Source organism: Microchirus variegatus, assembly GCF_963457635.1.
Source record: "Microchirus variegatus genome assembly, chromosome: 4".
Taxonomy (NCBI): domain Eukaryota; kingdom Metazoa; phylum Chordata; class Actinopteri; order Pleuronectiformes; family Soleidae; genus Microchirus; species Microchirus variegatus.
In genome coordinates, this window is record NC_139805.1 from 7,012,949 (window position 1) to 7,031,320 (window position 18,372).

Consider the following 18,372-nt stretch of genomic DNA (forward strand, 5'->3'; position numbering starts at 1 on the left):
CCAACTGACTGATCCCTTTGTTGTGTGTCCACTGAGTGGTTGATGCAGCATATCCATTATCCCTCACGGCATGTGTGTTGGTAGAGATGTGGAAGAGAAATGTGAGCGCACACTGCAGCAGCAGACAGAGTGTGTAGCTTAACGGCGTCATCACTTTTGCGTTCCCGCTTTTTTTTACTCCGTGTCGGTCTTGGAATGAGATGGTTGAGGGGTCGGCGAGCCGAGAGTTAGTAGTGGAAGAAGGACCAGGGTCGAGCCGCCTCAGAGGAGATCTGTGCCGGACTGAGGCTCGGAGGCTCCGGTCTCCGCGTGGGCCTTCAGAAGGTCAACTATGTCTTGGTGGGAGGCTCTCTCTGCCACCGACAGTGCCGTCTGATTATTCTGAGGCGAAAAAACAGAAAACCAAGTGTTACATTTTCATATTGGAGACAATGCAGTGACTGTTCTTGTCCTGACAGTGGCAGTGTTGTGTTGCTCTCACTCTGGGCTACTGGACATTATAGTACATCAAATATGTATATGTCAGCCTGCATCTACTCTGAAGAATAATTCAAGATACTGAACCCAGCACAGTGTCAGTCTTTTTTTTTTCCTTTTTTGAAATTGTCACAGCCGAGTGAACTGGCGGTGTTCTTCAAAATAGTTAAACCTAGAGTTTCTCAATTCTCTCACTGTCGAGTTCTTCTTCCTCATCAAATAACATGTAGCCTTTGGCGGTTAGAGCAAACTAGAGCAGAGGTGACTGTGTACGAAGGGAGAAAATGTCCCAAAAGACAGTGTGAATGATACGTGTCATACTTCGGGTCATATCACAGCTGCCTTTTTAATCATTTTCTTGGATGACGTTTGTCCCTCGTTGCACTCGTGGAGTCATACAGCAAATAATTACGGTTCATTAATAGAATGACTGGCGGAAACGTAGAGATTAGCATCAGTCCTTTGACACAGTGTCTGTGGCTGGAGACAAAAATAAACTTCAAACTAGAATCTGAGTTCACAGGTGCACGCAGCTTATAAAATGTACTTGAAATCGTCAATGTAATATGAGCAGCAACAGTTTGTTTGTTTGTTTGTCTGTTTTTTAACTCATAGGATTAAAGTCCACTCACTGGCAGAGCAAGGCATCAGTGCAGCCATTCCCCAGCTCAGACTGCACAGAGGAATCAATAACTCTCTTGGTTGAACAATCAATCTACTAAGTGACGGTCAGGCACCAGCCGCTGTATAGCTGTGCCTTTACTGGCCACCAAAAGCTGACAGCGACAGCCTAATAATATAGAGTGATTTTTTTACATTTTACACCAGGCATGAGCTGGACACCACGAGCCATAGTGACTGGTCATGTTGTGCAAGCATGTGCACATCTGCAGAAGTGAAGCAGTGATTCCTGACATCTGTGTAAACAATTCATGTTTGGCCACTTACTCCGTATTTAGTTTAACCACTATGGGGATTAGTGTTGAATCTCTTTTTGAAGCCTTAGTGTGTGACTTCTGATGCGCCCCTAAGGAATTCTGAGTAATTACAAAAACACACACGGGTGCCGATACATAACATATGCCCGAGGTGATCTCTAACCCCGCTGCTTGAATTGTTTATTACTTGAAGCTGCAAGGGTATTTTTTTTTTACAAATAGTCCACAGATCTACAAATTTATGTGGACCCGTCTTGGAGTTTTCACCTACACTCCAGCCTGGTACAGCTTTACCTCCTACTTATGCACTGCAGTCACATTTTTCCCCAACAGAGAGTAACCTCATGATGTAGCGTTTGAACACAGATACACTACCAGTCAAAAGTTTGGACACACTTCCTCGTTCAAGTAAATGGAAAGGTGTGTCCAAACTTTTGACTGGCAGTGTATATCAGTGTGGCCTAAGCTATTATGTTCTTATTTATGCAACTCCACGATCCATCCATCCATCTTCTACTGCTTTGTCCTCCACATGAGGGTCACGGGAGGAGCTGTACCAATCTCAGCCGACATAGGGCGATAGGCGGGGTAAACCCTGGACATTTCGCCAGTCCATCGCAGGGCCACCGGCTCTGCTCAGCTCGCCTCAGCATGGTTAAGATGCCTTTCCACTAGCATAGTTCCTGGTACCAGGTACTATTTTTAGTAGCTGCTCTGGTGAGGTTCCAAGCGTGCTGACTAATCCTAACCCTAACCCAGCCAATTTAGAGTGTCCAATTTACCTAATCCCCATATTGCATGGTTTTGGACTGTGGGAGGAAGCCTGAGTTGTTAGTCATATATTTTGTCATGTTTTACATTGTTGTGTCTGATTCAAGTGTTAAGTCTTCCGTTGCGTTTACATTTTGTTGTGTCCTTTTAAGTGTTAAGTCTTTCGTCAATCTTGTTATTTTATCGTGTGCTTTTAAGCCGGGAGTCACTGCAAAATTTAGTTATGTCCCCATAATGACAATAAAAATTCTTGATTCTTGATTCTGGATTCGGGTGAAAACCCCCACACACACAGGGAGAACATGCCAACTCCATGCAGGAAAGGCGCTTGTTCCAACCAGGTCTCGAACCTGGGCCTTCTTGCTGCAGAGGCAAGAGTGCTAGCCACTACAACAACCGTGTGGCCCAATACAACTCTATGATGTGTTTTAAAATTAGCATCACACTACATGGCAAGGCAACATGGAAATGGGAAGTTGGACAACACCTTAGTGATAAAGCAAGATCTTAAAGGCGTTTTTTGCGTCAGCCGTCACATTCAAAGGGCACATCTCTGCTGCATATTATGTCCCTTCTAAACCACGCTGCACGAGAGCGCTGAAACATCAGTCCGACAGTGTTGACAGCGTCATTTCACAATTCCACAATGTAACAGCTTTACCTTATCTACGAGGCCGATGTCACATCGACCTGTCTCCAGCAGGAGACGTGCGATGTGTGTGTGTCCGTGTTCACTTGCACACATCAGAGCTGTGGATCCCTCACGGTCCTGGGCATTTGCATCAGCGCCGGCGCTCAGGAGCAGCTTCACCATGGCAACGCGGCCGTGGCTCACTGCGAGCATTAGAGCCGTCTGGCCTGCCTGGAGAAGGAGTGAGATACAGAACTGGGAAGTGGGTGCATGTGTGAGGGGACACAGAGTGTCTGAACATAATATAGACTATATATAGACAGGGATAACATGTAAGTAAGTCAAGAGAAAGATGCAGAGTCACAAATGCTAGAAGAGAAAGGGTAAATGAATGAATTTCAGGAGATAGTGATGAATCATAACCTTTATACTGGATAAAACCACAGCAGACATCACTCGAAGTTAAACTTAATAGTTCATTTTGAGACCTTTAGATAGATAAAGATACATTTGGCTTACATTTAGACTAAATTCTGACACTGTGTTAATAAATATCAAAATGAGACATGGTGTCCAGTGACCCATGAGTATAAGTATACATTATACCTATTACATAATACAGTGTCTGGTGTGGTCTTCTTCTGTGTCAAGGTTTTACATGTTGTGCTTTCTGTATACAGTGGTTGCAATGAGCGAATGTTTGAGATACTTATTTCCCTTTTTTTTTTTTTTTTTTTTTCGGTGTAAACTTTAAAGATGGTTGTGTGTAATAAAAATCAAAGCAGATCAGCAGTTTCTGAATTATTCAGACAATGTCACACATCGGCAGATATGTTAGTTGAGTTTTTGTTTTGGGATTCACGTTTTTTGTCATTTCCTGTTTTATTATGGTGAGGGTTCCACCTTCCGACCAGTCCATCTGGCACAAACAACAATGCCACTTTCAAAGTCACTTAAAGGTCACATAGAGTGGTCCTGTTGCACATAAATGTTAGTTATGGAGGTCTACTTACATATATTAACTTGTTTTTATGGTCAAAAACCTCCTAGTTGCTGTAAACTAGCCGATAGAAATCCTCTTTTCTGACAGTGTTTTTCAGCCGCGATGTTTCAGAGTGAACTCTCACCCCCAGAAGACAGAGTCTTGCGATTGGCCAGTATTATCCAGCACATCCGTTCTCAGAAGCGCAGCGCCCCCCTCTGGAACGGCGGATGCACTGCTCCTCATTATCAAAACATTGTTTTAACAGTGTTTAAAAATAGCTTCGTCACGACTCCCCGCCGCAGTCCCATTTATGACTTTAAACCGGAGTCAGACCCAGAGTCAGAAGACACTGTCGCTCGTGAAACACCTCCACAACGGACGTTATTCTTCTTCTGCGGTTCAATGTACGCAACCGGATGTGCTCGGACTACCGCCCAGAGCAGGACGATCGGTTGTTCAGGAGAACCGCTGATTACGTAACTATTACGGGATTTTCAGTGATCTCGTTGAGCCCCGAGATTACAATAAAACACAGCGTTCTCAGCAGTGGCTGAACTGTTTGTTTCGAACCGTCAGGCTTCATAAACAAGGTAATGACGCAGATACACACCACAAAAAACAGCGATAATAGGAACTTCCGGTCTAGTTCCGCTTTAAAATCACCTTTCTTCGCCATTGTAATGCTCGGCTTGAACTTCAGCAGGTCGTCTTAATGCACTGAGTTGCTGCCATGTGATTGGCTGATACAGTGGGTGTACCTAAGGAAGTGGGCGGGTGCGTTTGTATTACCTGTCTGGAGCGTGCGTTGACGTCCCCCAGTTTGAGCAGTTGCTGTGCGGCCTCAAGATCATCGGTGGTCTCTGCAGCTGTTAGTGCAGCGAGCATCACTGGAGTATAACCGGCCTTGTTCACATTATTCGTTTCACACAGACCTGAACACAGACAGGGTTATATTATCTCACTGAACTTTCTAGCTATCGCCCTTCATGTGTTTTGAATTCATATTTGTAATCACAGCCGCAGCTTTGTGAGTCTCACCAGTGTCCAGCAGCAGTTTGACCACGGGGAAGTTTGAATGTGACACACTGTAGTGCAGGGCCATGTTCCCGTTGCCATCTGTCAAGTTAACGACATATGGCAGGAGAGTGGGCGTGGTCATGCCCACTTGCCGCAAGTATAAAGTGACAGTATCGGCCTGAGAGTCCTTCTGACTGGAGACCTTGAACCACTCCTTGTAGAGCACCACTAAAACCTGACGCTGAGGAGAAGAAGGGAAGCGGATAAAAAGAGTGAAATAAAAAAAAAAACACAACCGTGACAGAATTGTATTGCCCTAAAGAACATTTTTACTGTTTGTAGATGAAGAAAGTAAAGTCACACACATTACACATCCATAGGAATCCTTACCATTTCTTTATCTGGGGATGAAACCTCTTCCATACGGTCTTTTACGTAGACGCAAGCGTCGATAAACCCCTTGTCAACTTTCTCCCTGAAAATAAAGACGACGACAACACAGTAAGAAGCAGACCTACAAGTAAAAGATAATAAATCAGTCTTCAACACATCACATCACGCTCCACATCTGTTGTTTCCATTGTCTCCTGTGCTATACTTTTCCAGGTTTCATGTGGAAATGCCATCAAGTCTGAATAACGTATGGCCAAGAGAGAGCGACGTTAGGTTCTTGTGTAAATTCTAAAAGTAAAATAAAAGATAAAACATGGTCCACACACACACACACACACACACACATTCTTGTACTTGCTGCATACTGAGAACAGCATTTCCACTTTATAAATCAACACAATTACAAATATCTACTTCATGAATGACATCTACAAAGAACTACTGGTTGCAGTACCATAAAATGTCTGCAGGTGGAGCCCCAGAGCAAAAAGGGCTGGAAAACTTTTTCGATTTTATTTTATTTTTTAAATTTCTGGTCCTACATTTTACAAAAACGTCATACTATACTATGTCGACCAACATTTAAAAAAGAATTTGACAAAAAAAATTTGGTCCGAAATTTGACAAAAACGTCATACTATACTATGTCTTCCAAAATTTGAAAAAAAAAATTGACCCAAAATTAAAAAAAAAAAAAATTGACCCAAAATTTGAACAAAAATTTGACAAAAAAATGTGACAAAAAAATTTGACAAAAACGTCATTCTATACTATGTCGTCCAAAATTTGAAAAAAAAAAATTTAACCAAAATTTTTGGTCCAAAATTTGAAAAAAAAAAATTGGTCCGAAATTTGAAAAAAAAAAATTTGGTCCAAAATTTGAAGAAAAAAATTTGGTCCAAAATTTGAAAAAAAAAAATATGGTCCAAAATTTAAAATAAAAATTTGGTCCAAAATTTGAAAAAAAAAATTTGGTCCAAAATTAAAGAAAAAAAATGTGGTCCAAAATTAAAAAAAAAAAAATTGGTCCAAAATTTGAAAAAAAAAAAATATGGTCCAAAATTTGAGAAAAAGTCGTCCAAAATTAAAAATGTTGACAAATTGAGTATAGCATGTTATAGCAACCTAAGGAAGTGATTTCAATAAAAACAAAGTGAGGACCGGCCAAAATGTCCTCACTCCGTAAAAATTACCTCACTTTGTTGGTTTAAAACCCTCATTGGTCCTCAGTATGCTGCAAGTACAAGAACACACACACACACACACACACACACACACACACACACACACACACACATAGGCAAGAGCAATGAACAGACAGGTGCTGAGTGATAGCTTAATAAAAGTCCTGCTTTTTGCCAGGGGTCTTGTCCACTGTGTAGACCCCATAGCCCTGATCTACATCCACATACTTGAGGATAAGAAGTGAATATTCAATCACTGTACGTTATTTGTTTACTGTCCTTTACCCAGGGACCAGAGAGTGTGTGCCAATTTCTGACTACTGAGAGACTTTAATTAGAGTGAGAGCAGCTTATACTGAAGCGTGTACGACAAAGTTTTTGTGTGAGAATCACACTGAAGCGGTTGTGGGGAAAAAAACAATGTAGTGTGTTTGTGTTTAAAAGAGAGTCTGCTGGATATTAAGAAGTAAGGAGTAGGTGCGCAGAAGTAGGTATGAGTGTGTGAAATAGATTTTTCATGTAAGAGTGCGAGGTGCACTATATATATTAAAGTGTCAGCACCTGTCATAGACAAAGTATCTGGGCTGCAGCAGAACACAAAACAAAGCAATAACTAGTGCCTCCCTCCATCACTGTGATCTTAATAGATGTGTAATAAAGCAGTTCATCATTGTTGCTTTAATTATACTGCTCACAGTAAACGTTTTTCCACATTTTCATGCACGCCTTAAAGATTGCAGACTTTTACTGGGATATTTAGAGATCCTACAGTTTGCGACAATTTGCTTTCACTTAACAGGTTTGAACGTGAGGCCGTTTGATGAAAGTAGAAGTATTTTGTTCTTATCTCTCCCGGTGACTTCACATATGCAAGGTGGAACTATAGCAACATACACTATTAGAAATAAAAGTGCTAAGTAGAACCATATAAGGTTCTTTGGCTTGTCCTCACGAGAGAACCCTTTTTTGGCTCTACCTGGAACCCCTTTAGAGGGTTCCACCAAGAACCCTTTTAAAACCCTTTATTCAGGAAAGTGGTTTTAAAGGGTTCTCTGGATCAAAATGGTTCTTACTGGAACCATTAGTGTTACCAAGAACCCTTGAAAAACCCTTTCTTCATGAATTCTAACTGAATAGTATTATATGTGTCCACAATCATTAATTGTCACATTATATTAACAATCTTCTGTTCTCAATGTCTTAAAAGGACATAATTGTACTTCGCCGTATCTGTATTTGTGTGATGGGATATACATGTGTTTTCCAGTGAACTCTGATTAACCCCCACATGCTTGCAGCCTTGACAGGCAGTTATTTGAAATTATGTTACACCTGAATATAAGTGTAGTGCCCTATATTTGAGCAATATCATCCCGTAGACTTCAGTCAAAACAGTGCACAGTGGAAACATAAAGCAGCCCACACTGATGATCCTCAGTTCTGGAATCTGGATTCCCCATCTCTGTAGCTGTAGTTAAGTTTCTCAGGAGGTACACATAGGTTATTATGGAATAACCTCTGATGGCTATAGACTGACATTGTAACCACAACTCTAATTCAAAGCTCTGCTGCCCGACTCACTGTTCAGCCTGTTCCTCCTGGCTGCTCTCTGGATCCATCAGGCCTCTTTCCACTTCCTTCTCCACTTCCGCCACAGCACCTTCTCCCTCGGCGGAGACTTCTGCATCTTTTCCCCGGATCTCCGCCGCCTCCTCGGGCTTCTCTGCAGGTTGAGGTTCCTTCTCCTCCTCCTTTTCCTTCTCCACCTCTGGCTCTGAGCTGTCTTCTTCCTCCACCTCAAACTTTGGCTTCTCATCTCCACTGGACTCCTCGCTGGATGTCGACTCATACCTAGACGAGGAAACAAACAAGCAGAAAGTTAAGCATTGACAATGATGCATAATAATGAAAGATCACCTTGTTTCTAACTAACTAACTTAACACATTTATACAAATTATATCACTCAATAGGCTATATAAATGAAACACCAAGGCTGCTGAAACTATGATGAAAGAAATAAAGGAAACTTTGACCAAGGAGAGATCCTAATACAAACAGGTCATTTTCCTGACGACCTGAAAGATGAAATGAAGATTATGGTTGTGTAATGCGACCTTGGCTAAATGAGTGAAAATATCCCTCAAATAGTTAAACATACACACATAAATCCACAGGTGTGTTTGCACACTCGCATATGAAACCTTGAACAAAACGCAACAACGTTGTTCATGGAGGAAGGATGAGGATATATTTTGTGACTGAGTGGGTGGGTGATCACAAGGGGACCGTACCTATGTTCCCCGGGTCCTAAGTTCCCCGCTTTGTATGTGACCGGGGAACATAGGACCCTTTCTCTTACCCTAACCCTAACCCTAACCCTACCCTTTTTCAAAAAAAGGGTCCCATGTTCCCCTATCACATAGAAAGTGGGGAACATAGGAACTATTTTGGGAAAACGGGGAACATAGGACCCGGGGAACATAGGTACGAACCCATCACAAGGATGTATCATGATCAGATCTTACACTGAATGCTACTGATTCATGCTTATTTGTAAAAGTTCAGAAACAAACACACACACACACACACACACACACAAACAAGGAGACACCACACCACAAGAGGCATTCAGGGGCCACAGCATTCCCTGGATTCCAGAGGAGCTCAAGGGAGACCAAAGATAGTTTAGAAGCATCTAAACGAGAAAATAGCAGCCCACTTCCAAGGTGTGGTCAGAAGCCTAAAGACAACCCGGGAAAATATTGTCGTCTGACATATTTGTCACATTATAAATAAAAAATGTTGTTTGCAAATGAGCAGTGTGACTTGGACAATGAGAGACAGTGTATTTATTTATTCCCTACAACAGGGCTTCAAAATGCAAACCAGACTAATTAGAGGTGGACTGTCCTCGAGCAGGTCTGAGTTGCAACAGCAAATGATAATTTGTTATTTGTTCTGGAGCTTTTGCTATGTTTGCTCTCCGTCCTGAAACACTGAGGAAGGAATAGACCTCACCACAGCACTGCTCTGAAAAAAACAAAGAAAGCAAAGACAAGAAGTGTAGCTCAGGAATGCAAGGAGAGGAACGTGGGGATAAAAAAATAATCTACTGGTAAATATTTCCATGATAAGCAGGAGGTGATACCACCCAGGCATTATATACTATACACTGTTAGTGATGAGGAATGTTGGACGTGCGGAGCAAAAAAAAAAAAAAGAACGAAAGAAAGAAATGTTCTGTTCTCATATTTTACTGACTAATCTACAATTTATTTTTCTAATAAATGATTTAAAGTAACACACTGTAGGATTACAACCTTCAAATAATGACTCAAATATTATTTTGCTGGTACATGAACTTACAACAGGGTGAATGTCCAACACTCAGGTCTGCATTGTTCGTATCAGCACTACGGAACGTCTGGTTTTGGGTCCATGCCAAAAAAAGAACTACAGAATTGTACTTTAAGGCTCACTTGAGAGGCAGAGGCACACCCGAAAACTGAAGAGGGTTAAAGAGTGATAGAATAAGAGGCTGGACAAGGGAGAATATTGGGCTAACGTTCACTCGCTGGCTTGAAGGGTGACCTGGTCCTGTTACTGTTGGACTAGTAAGTCTGTACCTGGTGCATTTGAGTTTGTCAGGCCGTGTTATTGAAGTCTTTTCGTCAATAAAGTTAAATAAGCAAAAAAAGTTAAAATAGCCGGATTGAGAATGCAAGCCACGCAAACTAAAGCAATATCATTCTTCGGTTTTTGTTTTTTGTCCTGGTGGATTAGTTTCCCTTTCCAATATTGTAACAAATAAAACAAGATAATCCTATTTTGTGTAAAATTCACATTCAGCATGGCCAAGCGCAGATCAAAAATATTGTGTTTTTTCGTTCAATTCATACAAAGCCATTATTTTTGCAAACAAGTGGATATTTATACCCAAAAAACAGGGGAACCACTTGAAGACAGAGAAAGATGTTTGATCACCTGGATACAGTAGATACAGTGGCCACACATATTCTGATTGCCTGTTTTATATATTCCGAAAGACAGAGAGAAAGAGAGCTTGGGATCCATCCATGAAGACACAAAAACAAAAATACAGCACCCAGACACGTTGACATCAGACATTGATTAAAAAGGAGATGTTACCCTCCATTCACCCCAACGAACTTCAGATTTTTCTTGGCTCCTTTGTTCCCCTGCTTGTCAGCCACTCCCTTTTTCTTCATAATAGATTTGAGACCTGGTGAGGAGGACGGCAGAGGGAAGGGAAGGGAAGAGATGAGAGGTAAAATTCATTAGAGTTTGGCGGAATTTGGGTGTGGTTGTGTTTGTGTTATCAATGGGCGTGTGAGGGAGAATCAACAGAATATCTTAACATGTAAACTCGTCATTCTTTCGCAGAAGATTCAAGATTTATGTCAAAGTATTTTTGTCAAAAATATACAGTAGGACGTTTTTTTTCACTGCCTGTCACCTGTGAAGTATGAATGAAAGTCTGACAGAAAGTGACCATATGGGTTGAGTAATGTGTGACTGAATGGTTTTGAGGAATATTAAAATAATGTGACTCATATGCGGTGGTCTTTGCAATTAACAAAACAAACTTGAATCTATGTGAAGGAGCACTTACAGGTAAATTATATAAGAACTGTATTGTATTAAGTCATAAAACAACCATGACACGTCATCAGCCATCAAGGCCACATGCTAAATTGAAATAAAGTCGACACTAATAACAATGGTATAGACAATAAATTCATAATTTGAATTTGAATTTATGTTCCTGCCAACTATGTTGATGTTTTGATTTAGTGTTTTTGGCCGGATGCCCATTTATTTCCCAGTTGCAACAAGTTATTTCTCTTTAACTCGAAACATGTTTTATGAAGATGCAGCGCATTTCCCCCCCCTGTTGATTGAGTGCAGGCAGTAAATCACACTGACTGGCTGAGGCAGACATTAATAGTTGTGCATGCGTTGATGGTATTTCCTTTAGTTTCTGTACCTTTTTATGAATATACATTGATGCACACGGGTCACGATTATAGGGCTTATTGACGATGTACAACCTTGACATTGTCAGACCTACTAAATGTATGTAACTAATAAATTGATTGTGCGAGGTTCTCCTTTGCTGACTCCTGTTTGGCTATTAGCCCAGAAGAGCAGTCAAAGTTGTTGCCTGACAGCAGCCATGGTGCTGGGGCTCTATAATGTTTTATGCAGTGCCATAAGGGTTTGGCTTTGAGCCAAAAGAAAATCACAGGGGCTGAAAAGCCCACCACCAATGACGAGGACCGATTGTTTGTAGAACCAGTAACTCTCAGGTGATTACATCAGAGAACAGGGGAGAGGAGAGGTTATGATAATATTTGGTATTTGAATACAGAGATAAATTCACTCATCTACACAAAGAGTGGATCTCCTCGTCTCTGATGAGTAGGGTAAAGGAATTCTCGCTGGAATGAAAGAGGTTTATGTTTCGCATAAACTGTATGTAAAGGCTAAACGCCGGTGTGATTTAGGGGCCAAAGTCAGACTGGGAATCTGAGACGTCAAAGATGCAGACGTCTACCACGAATTGTACACACAGTAGATGCGCGCGGACAAACACAAACGCTTAAAAGTACCGCTGCACACTCGACTCCCAGCACTGAACTTCACATGAACTCTGAGCATAAAATATGTGAGCGATAGCAGAGTGATTTCAATTCCACGGCCAGAAACAGAAAAGCCACACATTAGAAGAAAGGCCTCTTCTGTGTGAAAGCCTGTGCTTGAGCGTCCATTCAGCCGTGTAGTACGTGCTAGTATGTGCAAAAAAATATGCACTTTATATTCTCTTGAAGTCCATCAAACCCTGTAATTTCACCACGGCTTAGTATTTGCAACCTTGGTAGTAGTGACAACATCTTTTAAACAGCCTGTAGAGCACTTGAACCAAAAAACATTATATTGTTTTACAATATAATGTAAAGAAGACAATATATTATATGATATACTTTCACAAAGCCAACAGAATTGCCTTTAAGTTTTAAGTCAAGTGCAGTTAAGTCAAATCTGTTTGGTATTTTAAAGGTGCCATATGTAAGAATGTGACCAAAAAAACGGTTACTACATTCAAATTCAAAATACCGAGGTCTTTTAGGTTTCGTTTTCTGACGTAACTGGCAACCCGTGGTTGCTCGGCCGCTGAGACTCTACTGACCGCAATGATTGGTAGACGTCGGTAGGTGGCGCCACATGCCAAAACATGATTTCAAAACATAAACATGATTTGCAGATTTGATTTTTTTTAATGCAAATATTTTGGCTGTACTGTTGTTGTTGGTGAGTTCAGTTTGTTATATGAACATTATTCCTGAGTCTCTGTGACATATTAGGAGGATTTTATGGCCAGTTGCTTTAGATTTATTACATAATGCACATTTAAATAAAAGGATAGTACAGTACATTTACAGGTGGCAAAAAACTTGCTATCACTACAAAAACACCCTGCTGTAACTTTGATAGTAACAAGTGTATTAGTTTGTAACAGCTCTGCTTCAAATGTTCTGTAAAAGTTACACTATTAAAATCTGTGAAGACATTCTAGAATGTTCCTGTATATCTTCCTATTCAAGGAAATGAAGGATGGAAGGTTACATTTCAAGGCTACTGAGGAGATAATGCGTACATTTGTCATTAGACTTTGTAGCACATTATCATGAAAGTGTGAAGGATAACTAAAGGCCATGGAAAATAAAACAGTACAGATTCAGTGATTAGTGAAATGGATTCACCACAAAACCATGATGTTGAAAATAAACGTTGTTCTTACCCTGTTCTTGTTGTTTGCCGGCAGCAGCTTTTTGGCCGGGTGAGTAGAAGGCAGAGAGGACACTGAGAGAGCTGACCAGTTGACTCTGAATTGAGCTCATTTTGGAAGGGCCCGGTTTCCCCGCTGTTGCTGCAGGCACTGCTTTCCCTGTAGCCTTGGCTGTTGCTCCTTTTCCTGCGTCTGCTCTTTTCGCTGCGGTCTGTTTCTGTGCACTCGGTATCTCCTGCGGGCTGGTCGTCGTCTGTTGAGCTCCAGTACTGCTCCCCAGCTGTGCCCACTGCTCCCCTAAAAGCCCAGTTAACCGGGTCACAACTTGACCCAAAGCTGCTGGTGAGGTCGGCGACTCACTGGATCCTCTGCGAGGAGGTTGGGCCTCACCCGCGTCCCGACGAGTGGCCTGGGCTTCAGTTGAACTACGTCGCTGGGATGTTTCACTGGAGCCTCTACGCTGGGATTGTGCATCACTGGCATCTTTTTTCGGGGGATGAGTCTCAGTGGAACTTCTACGAGAGACCTGGGAGTGAACTTTCATATCACTTGACCCCTGACGAGTTGGGCGGCTTTGGGCTTCTCCTACTCCACGTCCAAGAGGTTGTGACACAGTTGATCCTTTCTGTGTCCCTTTAAGCTCTTTTGAGCCCCGTCGAGTTACAGATGTTTGGCCTTGGATTGATTTGGGACGGGCTTGGACTTCCTTGGACCTGGGGGGTGGGCCCTGCATCTCAGGCTGAGGTTGTGGTAGAGATGTTTCCTCAATAGACTCCCCAGGAGGTCTTTTTCTTTGGGTCTTGTCTGCAACCTGAGACGATAGTGATAGGGTTTCATCTTTTACCTGTTCTTCCAAGAGCTGTGTTGGGGTTTGAGCCTCAAGCTGAGGTGAACTCTGTACTCTGTGCTCCTGAGGCTGGGGCTTTGTCTGGGGCTGCTGGACTTGGACTTCACTGGATCCTCTATGTGGGCACACAGGTGCAGCCTGAGGTTGAGGAGGTGATGGTTGTTCCTGCTCTGAGGAGGGTTTACGGCCTCTCTGAGGTCTTACAGGAGGCACTGTCTTTACGGCAGCATTCTCTGTTGGAATTACAACTGTTTCTGTGATTTCACCGTCTTTGACCGTTGAACCCACAATATCTTCCTCAACTCTGTGTTTATTCTCTACACTTTTCACAGCAATCTGCTTTGTTTCAACTATTTCTTTCACTACACCCTTTGGCGGTATCACTTCTTTTGTTTCTAAGTCATTCTGTGCAGAACTTGCTTCACTCAAGGACTCCTTACCTTCGCCTGTTGCAGCGAGTGAACTGGCACGCTCTTCTTTCTGACTTACTTTGTCCGAAGCCACAGTTTGTTCAGCTGCGTTTTTAAGAACAGCAACTGTACTCTCGGTGATAACTTTCACGACCACCGCTTCACTATCCCTTTCAATTTGTTCATTTGCTTCCTTGTCATCCACTCTTTCACTGACCACATTGTCAACATCCTCTACTCTTACAATAACCACAGGGTCACCACCTTCTACTCTTTCACTGCTTGTACTTTCTCTCACTTGATTCTCTGCCTCTGCAGCTCTAGCTGGATTATTGTCCTGTCGTCGTTCCATCTCTGTCTCAGTCTGCTGATCAGTCCTCTGTGCTTCCTCTGTCTCTGTCACACTGTCCACAGTGTTCACCCTCTCGGTCTCTGTCCCTCGGTCTACACTGCTGGCTCTTGGTCTCTGTGGATGGTCTGTCGCTGCCTCTCCCTCTGTTTCTGTGACTTGGTTTACCCTTTCAGCCACTGGTGTCTCAGTCATCTGATCCTGAGTGGCGATCCTCTCAGTGACCATGCCCCGTTCCATGCTGTTGGCTCGGGGTCTTGGTGGGCTCACTGCCTCCATTTCCGCTTCTGCCTCTGTCCCTGTCACCTGGTCATGTGCTTCAACCTTAATTTCAGTTACTTCATCTGTATTTTCAGTGATTGCTGTGGGAATACATATTTCAACACAGATTCTATCCGTATCTGTACCCTGATCAATGGTCGCAACTGATTCTGTCTCAGTCTCTTGGTTGGCAAAATCTACTTTCTCTGTCGCCGTTCCTGTGTCAATGCTCTCCCTTCTTGACATGCTCTGTGCTTCTGGGGTACAAATCTCCACTCTCACCCCTTCGCTCAGTTGTAGTATTTTGTCCTCTTTTACCTTGTTCTCCTCTATTTGTACTTTTAACTGGCTATTCGTTCTGTCCAGCTCTTGGCTGGCCTGAGTAAGTTTATCCTCCAGGATCATTAACTTCTCCTGTAGTACCTGCAGACTCTCTGGTTCTTCAGGTGTTTTTGCATTTTGTGCGTTACTCTCTTGAATACTGCTAGTCTCTGCATCTTCAATAGCCACCCGAAGTGATGTTAATTCCTCTCCTGCTATGTCCTGTGATAGCTTTTGTACGGCATGCTGTAGTGGACTCTCTATTGTCTCTTTTTGTTTGTCCGATTTTTCTGGCAGCTGTGCTGGTCTCTGTGATTCTTGTGCTGACAACTCGCTTGTTTTTTCTTTTCCAGCTTGTGCAGAGGAACTCTCCCTCTCTTCTTGTAACACTCTGCTTTTCTCTGCCACACGAGTGGGTTGATTTGTCAGAGCTAAGTTTAGCCCCTCAGAGGGTCTGTGTCCTCGTGGCTGTGGCCCAGCACCAGAACTTGAAGCCATTGTAGAGGGTGATGTGGAAATCTGTGCCTGAGTCCGAGCTTGGAGCTGTCGCAGTAGCCGTTCCCTTTCCTCCCTCAGTGAGCTGATCTGTGCCTTTAGTTCAGGGATGGTTTTAACTTGCTCTTCCAGTTCCCTGACTCGCTTCAGTGCCACTGTGATCTGGTGATGAAGCCCCGTTCTTTCCTGGGGAATAGCTCGTCTTTCTGTTACATCTGGTGATGCACGGAACATGTTTTCTGTTGAGCCATTCTCTGGTGTACCCAAAGTACGGTCCGGACTGCTTGAATCAGAGCCTTTCCGTTGCTGTATGGTGACCGGCATGCTTGAAGCTCGGAGTAGATTCGGCCGACTTTGAATTTCCACAGTTTTCTCTTCAACACCTCGAGCCCCCATGCCAACCTCCTCTCTGGGCTTAGCTGAAACATAACCACTTCCCTGACTTGTTGACCCTTTGCTGCTCTGGCTGGAGGCTCCCCCTTCATTTGCCCTGAAGTCAAAGATTTGCTGCACCTCTGTCACCCGTGATTTAGGCTTGGGCCCCAAGGTGGAAGTCCCAGACCATGTGCTGTCCTTTTCCTTGGACACAGGCCTGGCTCCATGACCAGGGAGACTGAAATTCCTAGGTAGTGTGCTAAATTTGGGTGGGTTCTTGACCCTCCGCTGAATGTGGACCCTTTTGATGGTGTTGCCTTTTTCAATATCATCAACATACTTGAGGAAGTCCAAATCCAGGTGGAAGCCGTAGGGAGTCTCTACAGAGTAGGGCAACTGCTTCCTCTGAACACCACCCTCACTGGCCTTGGTCTGAAAGCCGTTGGCTGAAAGAAATGAATGCAAGTCAATTAATGGCCCATCTCCAATTTCACCAAATATTTACAGCAATAATTATATTAACTGTTGAAATTATAAAACATTTTTGTCATTTGTGGACTTGCTTGACAAAAACATTTTTTTTTTGTTTTACCAAATCGCACAGTATCATCAGATCACGCATTGTTATTCCTTTCTTTCACTTATAATGTCAGGTTGCACTGTGCTGCACACATGGTGCTTCATTATGTAAAATCATCAAGCCAAAAAAAACAAACTAATTTGCATGCAAAATGCTGCTCGTGCTGAGTTAACGTATGAATACAGTATGAGAAAGGGGGCACACACTCTTTTAGACATGAAATCAAGTACAACAAAGGTGTTTTTGTTTTTAAAGTTGCAGAAATATCCAAAAGATATGATCTATGACAAGTTAGAATAACGTTGATTTAAAATGCAGAATTAGCGACACACACCACTTTTCTTGTCCATCATGGGAGACAGAGTTCTCAGTCATCGACTTGTGTTTGCCACAGTTGGAGCAGGCAGCCTGGACAAAACAGAAGAGACAAAGATACACGTGGAAGTGAAAAGCTGAGCAAAACAGAAGTTAATTCTTCATCCAGCTGTATACATTTCATACGCGAATTATGGAACTGTTAAAATGAGGGAGGGACAGTTATATCTGGTCATGAAGGCTTTAGAAACTGTTTGTTGATGGTCATGTCTGTCATGTCCAAAATGAATATTTCACTGTTTTTGTACAGCGACCAGAACGTCACTGGCTTCATATGACATGAGATAAAATATTTATAAGCCCAAGATGGGATATTCAAGAACTTAGGTAAAATATTGTCTTACCTAAGTCCTTGCCTTGTCTACCAGAAAGAAAAATATACTGAATTATGTCAAATCTAACATAAAAATTTGTTTTTAGTTGCTTGGATACAGTTATTTGTTTGGATCAGCTCTAATGTGCATGCAGTAACTGTTAATGGTACAAAACAGCACATTATTATGGCAAATTTAAATTGTTTTACCACATGACAGCAGTGCCAATAGTTCAGTTTGGGGAAAATGTTTTGATTTACTCACCTTAGATCTTAATAAAAAGGTAAACATGCTAATAATTGTGCTGTCTCGGCTACTGTAGATTAAACCACTTTATTATATTATTGAAATAATACAAATAAGTTAACACAAAAAAAGGAAGGAGAGGCACTGCTATTATGTCCATTAACTTAATTTAATTTGCCTTAGTAAGGCAGACCTTTAGAAGCCAAGACCAACAGACAGACCCACAGATGGGAACATGTTCCAGTTGGTGCCACTTTGTATCATCTGTTCCAGACGGAGAAGCCAAGAAACCAGAGCTGTTTGTCCATATTTTACAACAAGCTTACTCCAGTGTAGAGTTAAGTAAGATGGAAAACAATTCAGCCGAGGGAGTCAAATCATTTAAGGGCTTATGTAAAGCTTCCTAATAAAATATCAAATACCAATAATAAAATCACCAACAATCCTCCCCGCTTTGAGTGAGCTGCATGGTTCAAATCCATATTAAATGAACACTTGTTGTATGCTCTTACTTCCCAATATCAACTTTCACGCTATTTAGCAAATAGCTACACATTATTCACACAGTTTTCATGCACATTTATGTCACTG

At 42.2% G+C, this 18,372-nt stretch overlaps 1 protein-coding gene across 1 annotated transcript; it reads right to left on the minus strand.

The window, feature by feature from the left end:
- Window positions 1-261: 261 nt before the first annotated feature.
- kank4 (KN motif and ankyrin repeat domains 4) lies at window positions 262-17,199 on the minus strand (the record flags this gene model as incomplete). Its single annotated transcript, XM_083887755.1, has 9 exons — window positions 262-381; window positions 2,848-3,048; window positions 4,592-4,734; window positions 4,841-5,060; window positions 5,210-5,294; window positions 7,978-8,247; window positions 10,547-10,640; window positions 13,221-16,712; window positions 17,181-17,199. The coding sequence occupies 9 exons, from the start codon at window positions 17,197-17,199 to the stop codon at window positions 262-264; spliced, it is 4,644 nt and encodes a 1,547-aa protein (XP_083743881.1).
- Between the last annotated feature and the right edge of the window lie 1,173 nt (window positions 17,200-18,372).